General features: G+C 44.2%; 1 protein-coding gene across 2 annotated transcripts in view; it reads left to right on the top strand.

Moving 5' to 3' along the window:
• The window catches only part of LOC141073688 (contactin-associated protein-like 5), a 960,637-nt gene that overhangs the window by 786,394 nt on the left and 159,594 nt on the right, over positions 1 to 14,649 (top strand). For both annotated transcript variants that reach the window (XM_073561036.1, XM_073561037.1), the window contains exon 15: positions 13,698 to 13,825. In XM_073561036.1, the coding sequence (XP_073417137.1) occupies positions 13,698 to 13,825 (128 nt within the window). The remainder of the gene's footprint in view (positions 1 to 13,697; positions 13,826 to 14,649) is intronic.

Below are 14,649 nucleotides of genomic sequence, written 5' to 3'. Positions count from 1 at the left end.
CTATATAGTAATGTAAAACAAGGTACAAGGTGTCTATAGGACAGGGGAGATTTTGAATTTCTGCAGACACTTGTGGACACTGGACACTTTTGGATTGTGTGAGGTCCACTGAATATCAGAGCGCTATGTCACAGGCTCGATGGCACAGGTGTGAAAAAATTGACTACAGGATAAGGGAGATTTTGAATTTCTGCAGACATTAGTGGACACTGGACACTTTTGGATTGTGTGAGGCCCACTGGATATCAGAGCGCTATGTCACAGGCTCGATGGCACAGGTGTGAAAAAAGTGACTACAGGATAAGGGAGATTTTGAATTTCTGCAGACACTAGTGGACACTGGACACTTTTGGATTGTGTGAGGCCCACTGAATATCAGAGCGCTATGTCACAGGCTCGATGGCACAGGTATGAAAAAAGTGACTACAGGATAAGGGAGATTTTGAATTTCTGCAGACACTAGTGGACACTGAACACTTTTGGATTGTGTGAGGCCCACTGAATATCAGAGCACTATGTCACAGGCTCGATGGCACAGGTGTGAAAAAAGTGACTACAGGATAAGGGAGATTTTGAATTTCTGCACACACTAGTGGACACTGGACACTTTTGGATTGTGTGAGGCCCACTGAATATCAGAGCGCTATGTCACAGGCTCGATGGCACAGGTGTGAAAAAAGTGACTACAGGATAAGGGAGATTTTGAATTTCTGAACACACTAGTGGACACTGGACACTTGGATTGTGTGAGGCCCACTGACGCTGTATGGTGTGAAAAAATGCACGCTCAGTACCTCAGCAGGACGAAAAAAAAAATTGGGATTGCTTTTCAAAAAGCAGTTTGCAGAGCAGTGGGTAAACAGCAATGCAGCTGTCAGGAAGCCTTAGAAGGCAGCCTATAAACCAACACCGCTGATCCACCACAATATAGCCTCCCCTTGCACTGCACACACAGTGACTGGTGTGTTGTACAGGCAAAATCGCTAGCAGCAGAAGCAGTTTTTTTTTCTTCTTCCCTGCTTAACGCTCTCCCTACAGAATCAGCAACCTCTCCCTATGCTAAGATCGGCAGAAGTAAGATGGCGGTCGGCGTGCACGCCCTTTTATAACCCCTGTGACGGCCACCAAAGCAAGCCAATCACTTGCATGCCCTTCTGAAAGATGGTGGTGACCCCTGCCTATGTCATCACGTTGCCCACAGTGTCCGTGGATCCTGATTGGCTGAAAAAGAGCGCAAAACAAACTTTTGAAACGCGACTTTGGCGCGTAAGTCGCCGACCTCGTGGCCGACCTCTTCCTAGGGTCGGGTTTCGTTTCATGAAACCCAACTTTGCCAAAAGTCGGCGACTTTTGAAATTTTTCGACCCGTTTCGCTCAACTCTACTCAAGGGTTATAGCACAGGGAAGGCCCCGGACAACTCCTCAGGTTTCGGCCTGGATTTTGGGGGAAGAAGAACTACAATCCTCCCCCGAGGAATTGGCACTGGAAGACCACATACTCCCCCCTCTCGAGGGACCCTTTGAAGAGAAAGAAAGATCCATTGTCTCAGTATGAGAATTTGAGGAAGGAAGATCTCCACTTATCGTTGTCAAACAAGCACCATGTGTGGACAACGAGAGAGACACATTGTCGGTAGAAAGCTGCGAACAGTCTCTGTCAATGGGAGAACGGGACTTAAGCAGACTCGATAGATTAACCGTGTCCCTGGAAGAACCACGAGGAGACTTGGGTTCTTTATTTTGCTTTTGTCCTCTAGAGAGACCTGTAGTTTTTAGCCATAGGTAATTTTGAGTTGACTCATTTTGCCAAGTGATATAACCAAGAACTGAGAAAGAGTAGAATAGTAACTTTATATTAAATAAATTAACCCGGGAGATAATGTCACAGAAGTGTGACAAATTGCAACAGGTTGCGTTTGGCGCTGGTCGGCGCACCGTCAAAAGGACGCAGGCGCCGCCAAAACGCATACTGCGCATGGCCTGCGTCCTCAGTGATAAAGATAGGGGACGCATGACGCATGCAGCGTCATGCTCCCAGAGGCGGAGCTACCGGCGGAGGCGCGGAAGGGGGCAGGGCTTAGCGGCGGCCGTGCGCAGGCCGTCGCTGCGCCCGGAAACCGGCCTAAATGCGTTTCTTGCATGAGTTTTTATTGTACTTCTTACTTTGCGTTTTTGGCTCTTGCTAGTATGTACAGTTGTGCTCAAAGTTTTATATACCCGGAAGAATTTTTGCTTTCTTGGCCTTATTTCAGAGAATATGAATGATAACACCAAAACATTTTCTCCATTCATGGTTAGTGGTAGGGTGAATCCATTTATTGTAAAACTACTGTGTTTTCTCTGTTTAAATCATAATGACAACCCAAAACATCCAAAGGACCCTGATCAAAAGTTTACCTACCCTGGTGATTTTGGCCTGATAACATGCACAGACGTTGACAGAAATGGGTTTGAATGGCTACTAAATGTAACATCCTCACCTGTGACCTGTTTGCTTGTAATGTTTTAAGTAAAGGTTTTTTGTTTTTGATACTTCCTGGTATTTGGTTTTGACAAAATGTTATTGATACACTCATATGTGGATTACAAGCGTTTTTAGTGCATTTGTGCCATGGAAACAGAGTAAAGATGCTTATGCAGTTTTTACATGCAGATTTTCTGCAACTAATGTAAATCTATGGGGAAAATCTGCATAGAAAACTCAGCATACCCACGAGAGAAATAGACATGTTGTAGATTTAAAAAATGCACTGCAGGTCAGTTTACGCTGAGTTAAAAAATTACAGTGGGCATGAGATTTCTTTAAATTCCATCCTCTCTGATGCAACTGAAAGATACAGCGTTTTTTGACAAAGTGAAAAAAAGAAGGCTAAGAGGAGACTTAATAGCCATCTACAAATATCTGAAGAGCTGTCACAGTGTAGAGGAATCATCATTATTCTCATTTGCACATGGAAACATGAGAAGCAATGAAATTAAACTGAAAGGGAAAAGATACAGATTAGATATTAGAAAAAACTTTTTGACAGTGAGGGTGATCAATGCGTAGAACAGGCTGCCACGAGAGGTGGTGAGTTCTTCCTTCAGTAGAAGTCTTCAAACAGAGGCTGGACAGACATCTGTCTGGGATGATTTTAGTGAATCCTGCTTTGAGTGGGGAGTTGAACATGATGACTCAGGAGGTCCCTTCCAGCTCTACCATTCTATGATTATGGTGCATTACAATACATTACACCAGTGATCAGACTAATAAAGTCCCAATCCATCCTATAGAGGGCTTGACTAAAAAAAATATAAAAAAATTAATATTGAAAAATAAATCATAAAATACATAAAAAGAATTGAAAAATATGAAACCGATAAATAGTTATATAGATGTAAAAAAAGCTAAAAAATACACATATTTGGCATCACTGGGGAAACGTCATCTTCTACTACAAAAAAATCCACCATTAAGCTCTGTTAGCAGAGAAATAAAAAAGCTATAGCTCTCAGAATATAGAAAATGCAAAATATTTTCCCTATGAAATTGTTTTCATTGTGTAAAACCATCAAAACATAAACAAAGATATAAAGGTGGTATTGCTGTATTTGTACTGACCTGCAGAAGCCAGATATCTTATCACTTTTACCATATGGTGAACAGCATAAAAAAAAAAAACAATTCCTGAATTGCTTTCTTTTTGTTCATTCTGCCTCCCAAAAATCAGAATAGAAAGCGAGCAAAAATTATATATGCTCAAAAATGGTACCAATAAAAATGCCAACTTGTCCTGCAAAAATCAAGCCCTCACATCACTCTGTCAGCAGAAATGTAGAAAAATCATAACTCTAAAATATGGCGGTGCATAAATTTTATTTTACAAAAGCGTCTTTTAGTGTGTGACAGCCCACATGCGTGACATAAGCTTGTGCTTTGTACTGCTGATATTTCTCTTCTATGAGTGCCTTTATTTCTTCGTCATTTTCTTTGAACAAGTCTTGGTTACTTTGGGCTGCAGATCCGAGTTGCTCCAAGGCAATATTGTAGAAAGCACCTTAAGAACGGTTCATTGTTCTTCGACGCTGGTCTCGTCTGCCTCCAGTGTGTCTGTAGTACCCAGGTAATGTACTGGGTACTACAGTGTATTGGGCACTACACTAGCATATTTGCAATTTTCACTCAGCATCATCCACTGCTGCTTGTTTGTGGAAAACAGCTATGTAGTCAATATCGTATCGAGACCTGTGAATAAATTCCTAGAGGGGTGTAATTTCCAAAATGGGGTTACTAAGGAGGGAAATCTGCTCTTTTCGCACTGAGGTGCTCTGTGTATAGAGTCTGCAAACTATTCTACGGTAACTTGTTCTCCAAGAGTCAAATAGCGCTCCATCCTGTCTGAGTCTCACCATGTGGCTAAGCAGTATTGTACACCCACATAAATGTTATTGCCACATTCAGCAGAAATTGTGTGAAAAATTTGGGTGCTTTGTTTACGCATTTCCAAATGTGAAAATGTAAATTTTGGGGCTAAAACTACATTTTTGCTGTAAAAATGAAATTATTTTTTTACACTTCCCAATGGTATAAATTTCTGTGACACAGTCATGGTGTTAATATGATCACTGCACCCCTAGATGAATTCATTGAGAGGAGTACTTTTTTAAAATGGGTCACTTTTGAAGGGGTTCTGCTGCTCTGGAATCACAGAGTGTCTTCCACTGGGTCATGACACCCCAAAAGGTATAACAACTAAATCTTCACTATAATATGGCGGTTCTTATTTCCGTGTTTTCCACTATGCTTGAGAAGTACAGTATTTCCTGATTACATGTAGAGTATTAGTGCACCCAGGAGAAATTGCACATCAAACTGCGAGGTCCATTTTTTCTTATTAGCACTTGTAAAAATGAAAAACTTGGGGCTAAAGCAAAATTTTACCGCTAAAAATGTACCGTAATTATTCTTTTTTCATTGACCAATGGTATTAAATTATCTGAGGCATATGTGGCATCAACATGCTCACTGCACACCTAGATGAATTCATTGAGGGGTGTAGTTTGTAAAATGGGGTCACTTATGGAGGATTTCTGCTGTCTCTGCACCTCAGGGGCTCTGCCAATGTGACATGACACCTTCAAACCATTAAAACAAAATCTGAACTCCAAAATGGCGCTCGTTTCCTTCTTTGCTTCACACTGTGCCTCAAAAGTACTTTTTGACCTCAAATGGGGTACTGGCGTACTCAGGAGAAATTATGTAACAAATTGTACTGTTAATTTTCTGCTATTATCCCTTTGGAAAATTAAAAACTTGGGGCCAATGCATTGCATGGCCTTTAAGTCTCCTTACACCGGCTTCTCTCTCCACAAGGAGAAACGTTTCTTCTTAGGCTTGATAACAAGCAGAAGCAATATTTTCCTTTTTCGCAGAAAAAAACAACTGTTCATTTGTTCAACAACTGGGACTGAATTTACTCCTTTTGACCTCTTAAATTAAAATGTATTTTAGATTTTGTGCCACGCTAAGATGTGAAAACATTTTGCTTGCCGATTTACTGCAAAAATTGAGGGCAGTCTGGACATGTGAGGGATTTTATGGCCTCTCCTTTAGAGATTGCTATAAACCAAAGCAAAATAGCAGAAATCACTTTTTTACTGATAAAAACATGAACTTCAGGGAATTGAGAGGGCAGCAGTTGTAGGACTGAGTTTCCAGAAGGAAGTTCATCAGAACACTATGAGCTGGTACTTGAAGTATCACAGGCTAAAAGGAGAATGAAGAAGCAGTAAAGTTTGTGGTACACCCACAGTAAAAAAAATTGGTATGAGTATATTAAAGGATCAATAAGCCTAAAAATGAATAACTAAGTAAACAAAATATATTCTTGTCTGCACTATTAGGCTATGCTCATACCCAGCGTTTTTGAAGCATAATTTTTTCAGTGTTTTTTTGTGCAAATAAGAACTTGTGTTTTACATTATCATCAAAAGCAATGAGATTTCAAAAATCATAAGCACAAGCTTTTATTTTTTCATGACTGAATTGGAGCACTGCAGCATTTTGAAATCTGCAGCATCTCAGTTCTTTCAATGTTTTGCATTTCAAAACCTTGCAAAAACAAGTTTTGCTGCATTTTTGCATAGTTTTTTGCTGTATTTTTGGTGAATAAATATAACTTTATTAATCATGTAAGAGAAATCAGAGATGCATTTGTAGGGAAGGTGACCTGACGGATGGACGGACGTGTCAGAATAGAGAAAGATAGGTTTGCACAGTTTAGACAGGTGTCAGTTACTACAGTGGGGAAACAGCTAGGAAAGTGTAGTGGACGTGCAGTACCTTGGGTTGACCATTAGATGGCAGGGAGGAGTGTGAGCAAAGGACTTGACATCAGCTTAGGTCTTTAGAAACCGTTGGTCATGGGAGCGGAGTTACAGTGACAGGAGACCGGGAGAGATATAAATACTGAGGGAGGGTTCCAGAAAGTTCCAGTCCCCAGGGGGAGCTCCAGTGACAGGAGGACTACGACAGTTCATGCGCTGTGAGGAAAACCGTACCAGGGGGACTGAGGAGAGAGAACATCAGGGGGGTGGTCCTGACAGGAAGAACCGCAGAAGAGACGAGACACCGGGTGTGGGACACCGTGTTGGAAGTGCTGTTGGTTTATGGGCCTAAAGTGGCCACAGTGACGGACAAGTCAGGAGCGTCAACGAGTGCAGAGGGGATGGTGTGTGCATACATGTCCCCAGTATAGAGTACGGTGTGTGAGAAGCGGCCCTGGAAACGGAGGGCCGTGAGGTAAAGAAAGTGCGGTGTGCACTGAGGCCGTCAGATGGACGGCGAGTGAAATAAACTTGGACCTGTTGCACCCAGAATCTGCCTCCATCTTGTCTCTGTTTTATCTCTGCGCGGTAAGAAGAGGGACCACCTCCCAGCTACATTTGGCGTAGTAGGCAGGATCGCCGTCGCTAATACGTCATCTTCTGCGGCAGACTTGCCTCAAGGAATGGAGAAAGACTTGGACTACACTGCCTGGATTACAAACACCTGTGGATTACAAATGGCTTACCTTTGGATTACAAATTGGGAGCGCTGTGGTGACTCAGTGGTGCTAACAGAGGATCCGGGGCGGTACCAGGTGCTGTGCAAGGTGGCGGCATTGCCACAGCGCAGGGGAGAGGTCCGGGTGTTTGCAGTCATGTTGAATGGACTGGGGCCCCCTCCAACGTACCCCTGTGAACAGCGGTATGTGCCCGGAGGCCGACGCTCCCATGTACGGGACCCTGGCAAATGGGTGGACAGGCCTGCCAATGCCCCACCCAGCAGGAGGAGTGGCACAGAAGAAAAGCTTGGCTGCGGCTGTCTGGCGCCATTCAATTGCTGCCCAATGGACGGTATGAGACGCTGCGGGTGTCGGGGCATCGGCCGCCTAGAGTGGCAGTGGCGGCGGGAGACTGAGTTGTGCCAGAAAATGTCACCCCCAGGGCCTCGGGCAGGCAGCGGGGTGCTGAGCTGGGAAGCGGAGCCTGTGCGGAGCCAGCGAGGACGGCCGCCACCAATACCAGCGGAAGGCCTCTCTGTGGAGTCCCTGAGCCTGGAGACTGACTACGCTGAGCAGCAGATCGCGGAGCGGAGACCACGGAAGGAGCCGCGTGAGGACGTGGTGGAGGTCACGGTGCCGGGGAAGGTGAGAGTACCTCCGGCCCCACCAGCGACCTTACAAGCGGCCCCCATCCTTCAGCCACAGCGCGCGGTCCTCTGCGCCCTGGAAGGCCTAGTTACACCGGACCCTGTGGCGTACGCGGAGTTGAGCGAGGCTCCCACCCACGTTCCCGAGCCACCCTGCCCGGAGCCACCAGTGCAGAGCTCGATTACAGATGACGCTGCTGTGCTCTCCCTGCCGGCAACAGCGATTTCATTGGAACTGGCAGTCACTTCGGCCCCGTTAAAATTTCTGAAAGAGGCCTGTTCTGTGGCCGCGGGAATGCCGGTGCTAGAATCGCAGACCCCCGGAAGTACGGCTACCCCCAGTTCATCATCCGGCTCCAGCGGCTGCTGGGCCGCAGATATCATCGGCCCCCTCTGCCCCACGCGCTTTTTCGGCAAAGTCCCGCCCACCGGACTCTGGGACTGGTGCGACACCCTCCGTTTGGGTTGCAGAGGTTATTAAGGGGAAGAAGGCTCGGGAGCAAACGATTTGGAAACAGCTGCATGAAAAGGGGGAGGCTGGCATGGTGGTGAAGAGATCACAGGGACGGCTGGTATACACCAACATCGATAGAGGATACGGTTTTATCCGGGATGAGACTGGACAAAAGGTCTATCTTAATGTGGCATCTATTCGTCACGGCCGGGCTCTACATGAGGGGGACTGGGTGTCGTACTACAAGGAGTACTGCCCCCGTGGCTACTACACGGTAGCTGTGGTTGCTGAGCCAGAGGACCGTGAACACCTTTAGTAAGAACTCCTAGGACACTCCCTATACCTCGGGCGCTCCACGGCTGTGGGGCCCCTCACTGCCAGCCATCTGGGAGTGGTTTGAACTCTCGAAATTTCATTGCACTGCTGTGCCAAAGCATAAGGACAGTTGATGTATACAAGTGTTAATGAAAAGTTTGATATAAGAAGTTAAAGTTGTTAAATATATTAAGCCTGGCAAAGCGGGGGTGTCAAGAAGCGAGGGAGTGCATATGTCCAAGGAAGGGGGGGGAGGGAGGAAAAAGCATGTGGTGTTTATTTGTTAAATGCTGGTTTAAAGAAAATGAGCAAAAGAAAATGAAAAAAAATATATAAAAATGGGTACTTGTGCTATTATAAAGTTGTTTAATGTATAATATGCAAAAGTAAAATGCAACAGGTTCAGGTAAGGGAAGGTTTGAGGGACCAACGGGAAGTGTGAGATCCGAAGAGGGGGTCTATGTGTGAAGAGGGTCGGGGAGACCGAGATGCCGACCATGACATGTAATTGAAAGAAAGGTACAAGAGGTGAAAGATGTGAAAAGACAGCCGTCCTAGGTCAGGTCCCCGACACCACGGACACCCCTGAAGGAGAGAGATGGACGCCGGCAATGATCTGGTAGGTGTGAGACCTCGATCATGGTGTACCAGACTGGGGAAGGTAACAGAAGGGAAGAGTAGGGGAAGGTACACGCCATAGAGAGAATATGGGTGTACCTAGCCCAGTGTGAAAGACGTTGTCATGTGGCATGCGTGCTGGTGAGTAGCAGTAGGCTACTCAGAGCATGGTGCTCCCAGTATGGTTCGGCCCCCGCAGGTAGTGGGTTTGGCCCAACAGCTGGTCCAACAACAGAGTGTAGGCGAAGCTTCAGAACGACGAAGGCAGGGACTAGGGATTGTCGAGGACGACAATAGACAAAGGAAGGGAGAGTGTAGGGAAGGTGACCTGATGGACGGACGGACGTGTCAGAATAGAGAAAGATAGGTTTGCACAGTTTAGACAGGTGTCGGTTACTACAGTGGGGAAACAGCTAGGAAAGTGTAGTAGATGTGCAGTACCTTGGTTTGACCATTAGATGGCAGGGAGGAGTGTGAGCAAAGGACTTGACATCAGCTTAGGGCTTTAGAAACCGTTGGTCATGGGGGCGGAGTTACAGTGACAGGGGACCGGGAGAGATATAAATACTGAGGGAGGGTTCCAGAAAGTTCCAGTCCCCAGGGGGAGCTCCAGTGACAGGAGGACTACGACAGTTTGTGCGCTGTGAGGAAAACCGTACCAGGGGGACTGAGGAGAGAAAACATCAGGGGGGTGGTCCTGACAGGAAGAACCGCAGAAGAGACGAGACACCGGGTGTAGGACACCGTGTTGGACACGACGACTGATCAGTGGAAGTGCTGTTGGTTTATGGGCCTAAGGTGGCCACAGTGACGGACCTGTCAGGAGCGTCGACGAGTGCAGAGGGGACGGTGTGTGCATACACGTCCCCAGTATAGAGTACGGTGTGTGAGAAGCAGCCCTGGAAACGGAGGGCCGTGAGGTAAAGAAAGTGCGGTGTGCTCTGAGGCCGTTAGACGGACGGCGAGTGAAATAACCTTTTGGACCTGTTGCACCCAGAATCTGCCTCCATCTTGTCTCTGTTTTATCTCTGCACGGTAAGAAGTGGGACCACCCCCCAGCTCGGCCCACCGACCTCTACACATTCTGCACAAAAAATCACAGCTAGCTAAAAATGCCACAAAAACAGCAGAAATGGAGCAAAAAATGCAGCAAAAACAGCAAAATTAGCATTTTAAACACAATGTTTTACTGCGAAGACAGCAGATTTTGGATGCAGAAAAAAGCACTGCAAAAACACTGCGTGTAAACATAGCCTTAGTCAGTTTGCAGGATTTTCCACATGTTCCTAAAATGAAGTCTTGCTCTGTACAGGACTTATGGGAAATGCCCAGCCCATCTGTTCTATTTTATTGACTGCAGAATGACTGAGTGTGTGAGGGATCCGTGCAATCTTTTTGATGCTGGCATACCCAGTAACATCCTTTTTGCCCTTTTTATTTTTTTTTTTTTTTTTTTACATTACATGAATAACATAGTCTTGGCTTCCAAGCAGAAGTAGCCCGAGGAACTGTTAAAGTGGAACCTGACAGCTGATCATGCAGCTCAATCTGCAGGCAGCATATATCAGATGCTGGTTGTATTGTGTGTCATCAGTGACATCCATTTCAGGGCTGGGCTAATCCCACGTCTACTGAGCATGCATCGGTTGTTAATTCTGACATATGCTCAGTACAAGCGCCCTTCTTATTGTGTGATAACTTTTTGCATGAACAGTGACAGTGCGCTCCTGTTTCAACTCAGATGAGAAGTGAAGAGCTGGCAACAGAGCACACTGTCAATGCGCATTGTAAGGAAAGAACATGGTGAATAGAGACCCACCCCGCAATCAAAACAGTTCTTTCCTTCAAATCAGGGTGGTGACTGCAGCCTCTGCCCCATAATGATGTTTTGTTTGATTATCTCAGCATGTACTGTTATTCTCAAACAGGACATCATCAAAACGGAAAAAGACAAAAAGTAACTAAATGAAGCAATTAGATTAGAGAGGAAAAATATCATTATTTTAATTAAATCATATTAGGAAAGATATAAGATTACAATAAATAGTCATTTAGGATAAAATCACTAAAAGTGTCTGACCACCCCTATAATTAGGAATGTATGTTTAAGCAGAAAAAAATTCCAAATTCGGTGAAAGACAGCTTGACTTTTTGAAATTGCGATGGGTCCACACTGAAGAACATGAAGATCCTCCAGATCCTGACACTATAATTAAACGAGATTAGCGTCTGAAGGGACAGAGGGAATTCAGAGCAGACTCATCAGTTTAAGAAAATTATATGTGACCATCCTAATTTTGGGCTGAGGTTAACATGTGTTAATATAAAACTAGAGGTATAGTGCATGTTTTTTGTATACTGTATATGTGGGAGAGGGGCTCTTAAACTCATATTTTACAAATATTCCAGTATATCGCAGCATACCACTAATCACGACAACTATATATTGAAGAACATTGCCTTTTATAGTAAATAGCTGAAGAGCCCGGCGCTGCCTAGGCATAGTAACTAATTGTGGTTAGTTATAGCAAATTATAATTATCCTCCATCCCGTAGTCACGTGCCCATATACCCATCATACATATCCACGATCCCATAGTCCCATGCCCATATACCCATGATACATATCCTCCATCCCATAGTCGAGTGCCCATATACCCATCACACATCCTCCATCCCATAGTCCCATGCCCATATACCCATGATACATATCCTCCATCCCATAGTCGAGTGCCCATATACCCATCACACATCCTTCATCTCATAGTCCCATGCCCATATACCCATCATACATATCCGCCATCCCATAGTCCCGTGCCCATATACCCATCATACATATCCTCCATCCCATAGTCCTGTGCCCATATACCCGTCATACATATCCTCCATCCCATAGTCCAGTGCCCATATACCCATCCTCTATCCCATTGTCAACCATTATGACATCATAATGAGCGGCGGGGCTTGCAACCTATGATGACATCAGCGTCGCCATGGCAACCATTGTGACATCATAATGAGGGGCGGGGCTTGACACACACACACACTTTTTCCCCATTATGTAGATAGGGGCAAAATTGTTTGGTGAATTGAAACCCGCGGGGTTAAAACTTCGCCTCACAACATAGCTTAGGACACTCTCGGGGTCCAGACATGTGACTGTGCCAAATTTTGTGGCTGTAGCTGTGACGGTGCGGATGCCAATCCCGGGCATACACACACACACACACACACATACATGCATACATACATACACACACACATTGAACTTTATATATTAGATTACATGTGCAGAACTTTGCATAGGATTATTTTATTAATTCTACTTCATGATCATTTCTATGACTAAACCATGCAACAGATGAAATAAAGTTGTTGTGGTGTTTTATTCATTATATCAGCAGTTTTTAATGTAAAGATCTTTGTGCTCCGGTCTCTGTAAGTAGTAGATATGGAAAATATCTTAAGTGAACAAACAAAAGATGAAGAAAATGAGGAGACAAGCTTCACAATGAGAGAGTCAGAGGCACATCCTGCAGCCATAAGTTTCTTCTTGTCTTTGTTATTACCTGGCTTAGCTTCACATCAGAGGCAAACATTTAGTCTCTGTGCTTAGTGTGTTGTTCATTGCTTTGGCTGGTACTGTATTTTTAAGCATTTTTGATACAGTATTTTTGTTGCAGAAATTTTGGCTGAAATTACTCAACATGTTCTCTTACCCTTATAAAAAAAGAGGCTTAGGAAATAAAAGCTGTCAGTCTGTAAGTTCCTTGGAGCGCCATTGCTGCAGGAATAGGTAACACAGTAGGTACGGTATAATAGCAGTCCCGTAGATAACAGCATGGTATTATATCACCAGGAGATATGCCAAATGACAAACTCCGCTCCGCTATGGTTGTAGGAAATGGGGGGGTTGATATATAGTGGTATTCTGCTTTCAGTCATTGAAAATGAACACAGAATGTAAGAAGTTGTAAATAAGCAGCTGCCCTGTGTCCAATGATGTGCAGAATGGGTTATATTTGACTTTTTCACCTTTTTATCAACTGGCTCTTTGAATTTATAGATATGACCATCTCTCTCCTAATTCCTTTTCTGAGTGTGTCTTCTTCATAACGTCCACTTTTCTTTCCTGAACTTATTCTTCACATTCATTTTTTCTCAATGATATATATATATATATATATTCTCCTGCTTAACCCCTTTCACTTTCCCCTCTTCTTAATTACAATTTTTTTTCTCTGGACATTTTCATTCTTTCACTTCCCTTTTCTCTTTTTCTTTGTATCTATCTTCTACAAATTATGTTTATTTTCCATTTTTCTTTCTGTTCCTTATATTTCACCTCCCTTTTCTCCTCATCTTGTTTTCATCCTATCTCTGTCTCATCTTCTCTTTAACAATTGCCTGTTTAGGAATTGCAAATCCTTCCTCTCTCCCTTTTCTATTCCCATCTTCCTTTTCCTCTAGTATTTTTTCTTTCTCATTTATTTTCCCTTTCATCTTTCTTTACTTTTCTTCCCTTCTTCCCATTTTCTCCTCTCTCTTCCTGTTCTCTTTTATCTCCTGTATCATTCATTTCTTTCTTTCTCTTCCTTTTTATTCTTATTCTTCTTCTCTTTGTACTATATTATACAGGACAAGTGACATTGGATTTCTGACCTTTAAAGAACACTTACCGGTCTCACAGATTGTAATCACTGATACAAACAGGTCAGGGTCTGAAGCTGCATGGAAAGTGGGAGCTCTGCGCTGTTATGGTGACAGTGAGTATATGTTATATACAGTGGGGTAACTAGAGATGGTTGAGACCTGCTGCAAAATTTGTATCTGGGATCTCACCTGCATGTTCATCAAATGTATGTATGTATTCATAGAATGCAGTATGATGTCCTCCATCCCAGACCAGTTCCAGGTATAATGCTCCCCATCCTGGGTCCCTTCCTAATATAATGTATACCATCTTGGCACCTTTCTTTAATAATGTCCTCCATCCTGGTCCCTTTCTATATTAATCCGCCATTCTCTGTGCCTTCCTGTTATAATGTCCCCATCCCGACTCTTTGCTGTAATAATATCCCCCATCCTGGGCTCCTTTATTTAATAATGTCTCCCGTCCTGGTCCCTTCCTATAGTAATGTCTATATCCCCCATCTTGGTCCCTTTCCTCTAATAATTTCCTCCATCCCGGATCCCTTCCTGGTATAATGCCCACTATCCTGGCCCTTCTGTAATACTGTAAACATCCTGGGCCCTTCCTTGATAGAATGTCCCCCATGGCCCCTTCCTGTATTAATGTCTTTCATCTTGGTTCCTTTCTTGGTATAATATCCCCCATTATGGGCCCTTCCTATAATAATGTCCCCCATTCTGCTGCCCTTTTCCAACACATTTAAGAAATATAAAAATTGTCCTCATCTTCTCCTGCTCCCATGATGTGAGGTGTCCTCTTACATAACTAAGGCAGAGGCCGGAAGCAGATGTTGGCAGGCCAGACATGATCAGCGCATAACATCACTGCCAATGCACTGCCCATGACAGACACGTTGACATCAACTGCCAGCCTCTAATTGATCAGTGACTTGTAGTG

The sequence above is a fragment of the Dendrobates tinctorius genome, unplaced genomic scaffold (assembly GCF_039654945.1).
Source record: "Dendrobates tinctorius isolate UK_male_01 unplaced genomic scaffold, ASM3965494v1 ptg000312l, whole genome shotgun sequence".
Taxonomy (NCBI): Eukaryota; Metazoa; Chordata; class Amphibia; order Anura; family Dendrobatidae; genus Dendrobates; species Dendrobates tinctorius.
The sequence above is the reverse complement of the archived record's forward strand: the minus strand, read 5'-3'. Positions and strand labels throughout refer to the sequence as shown.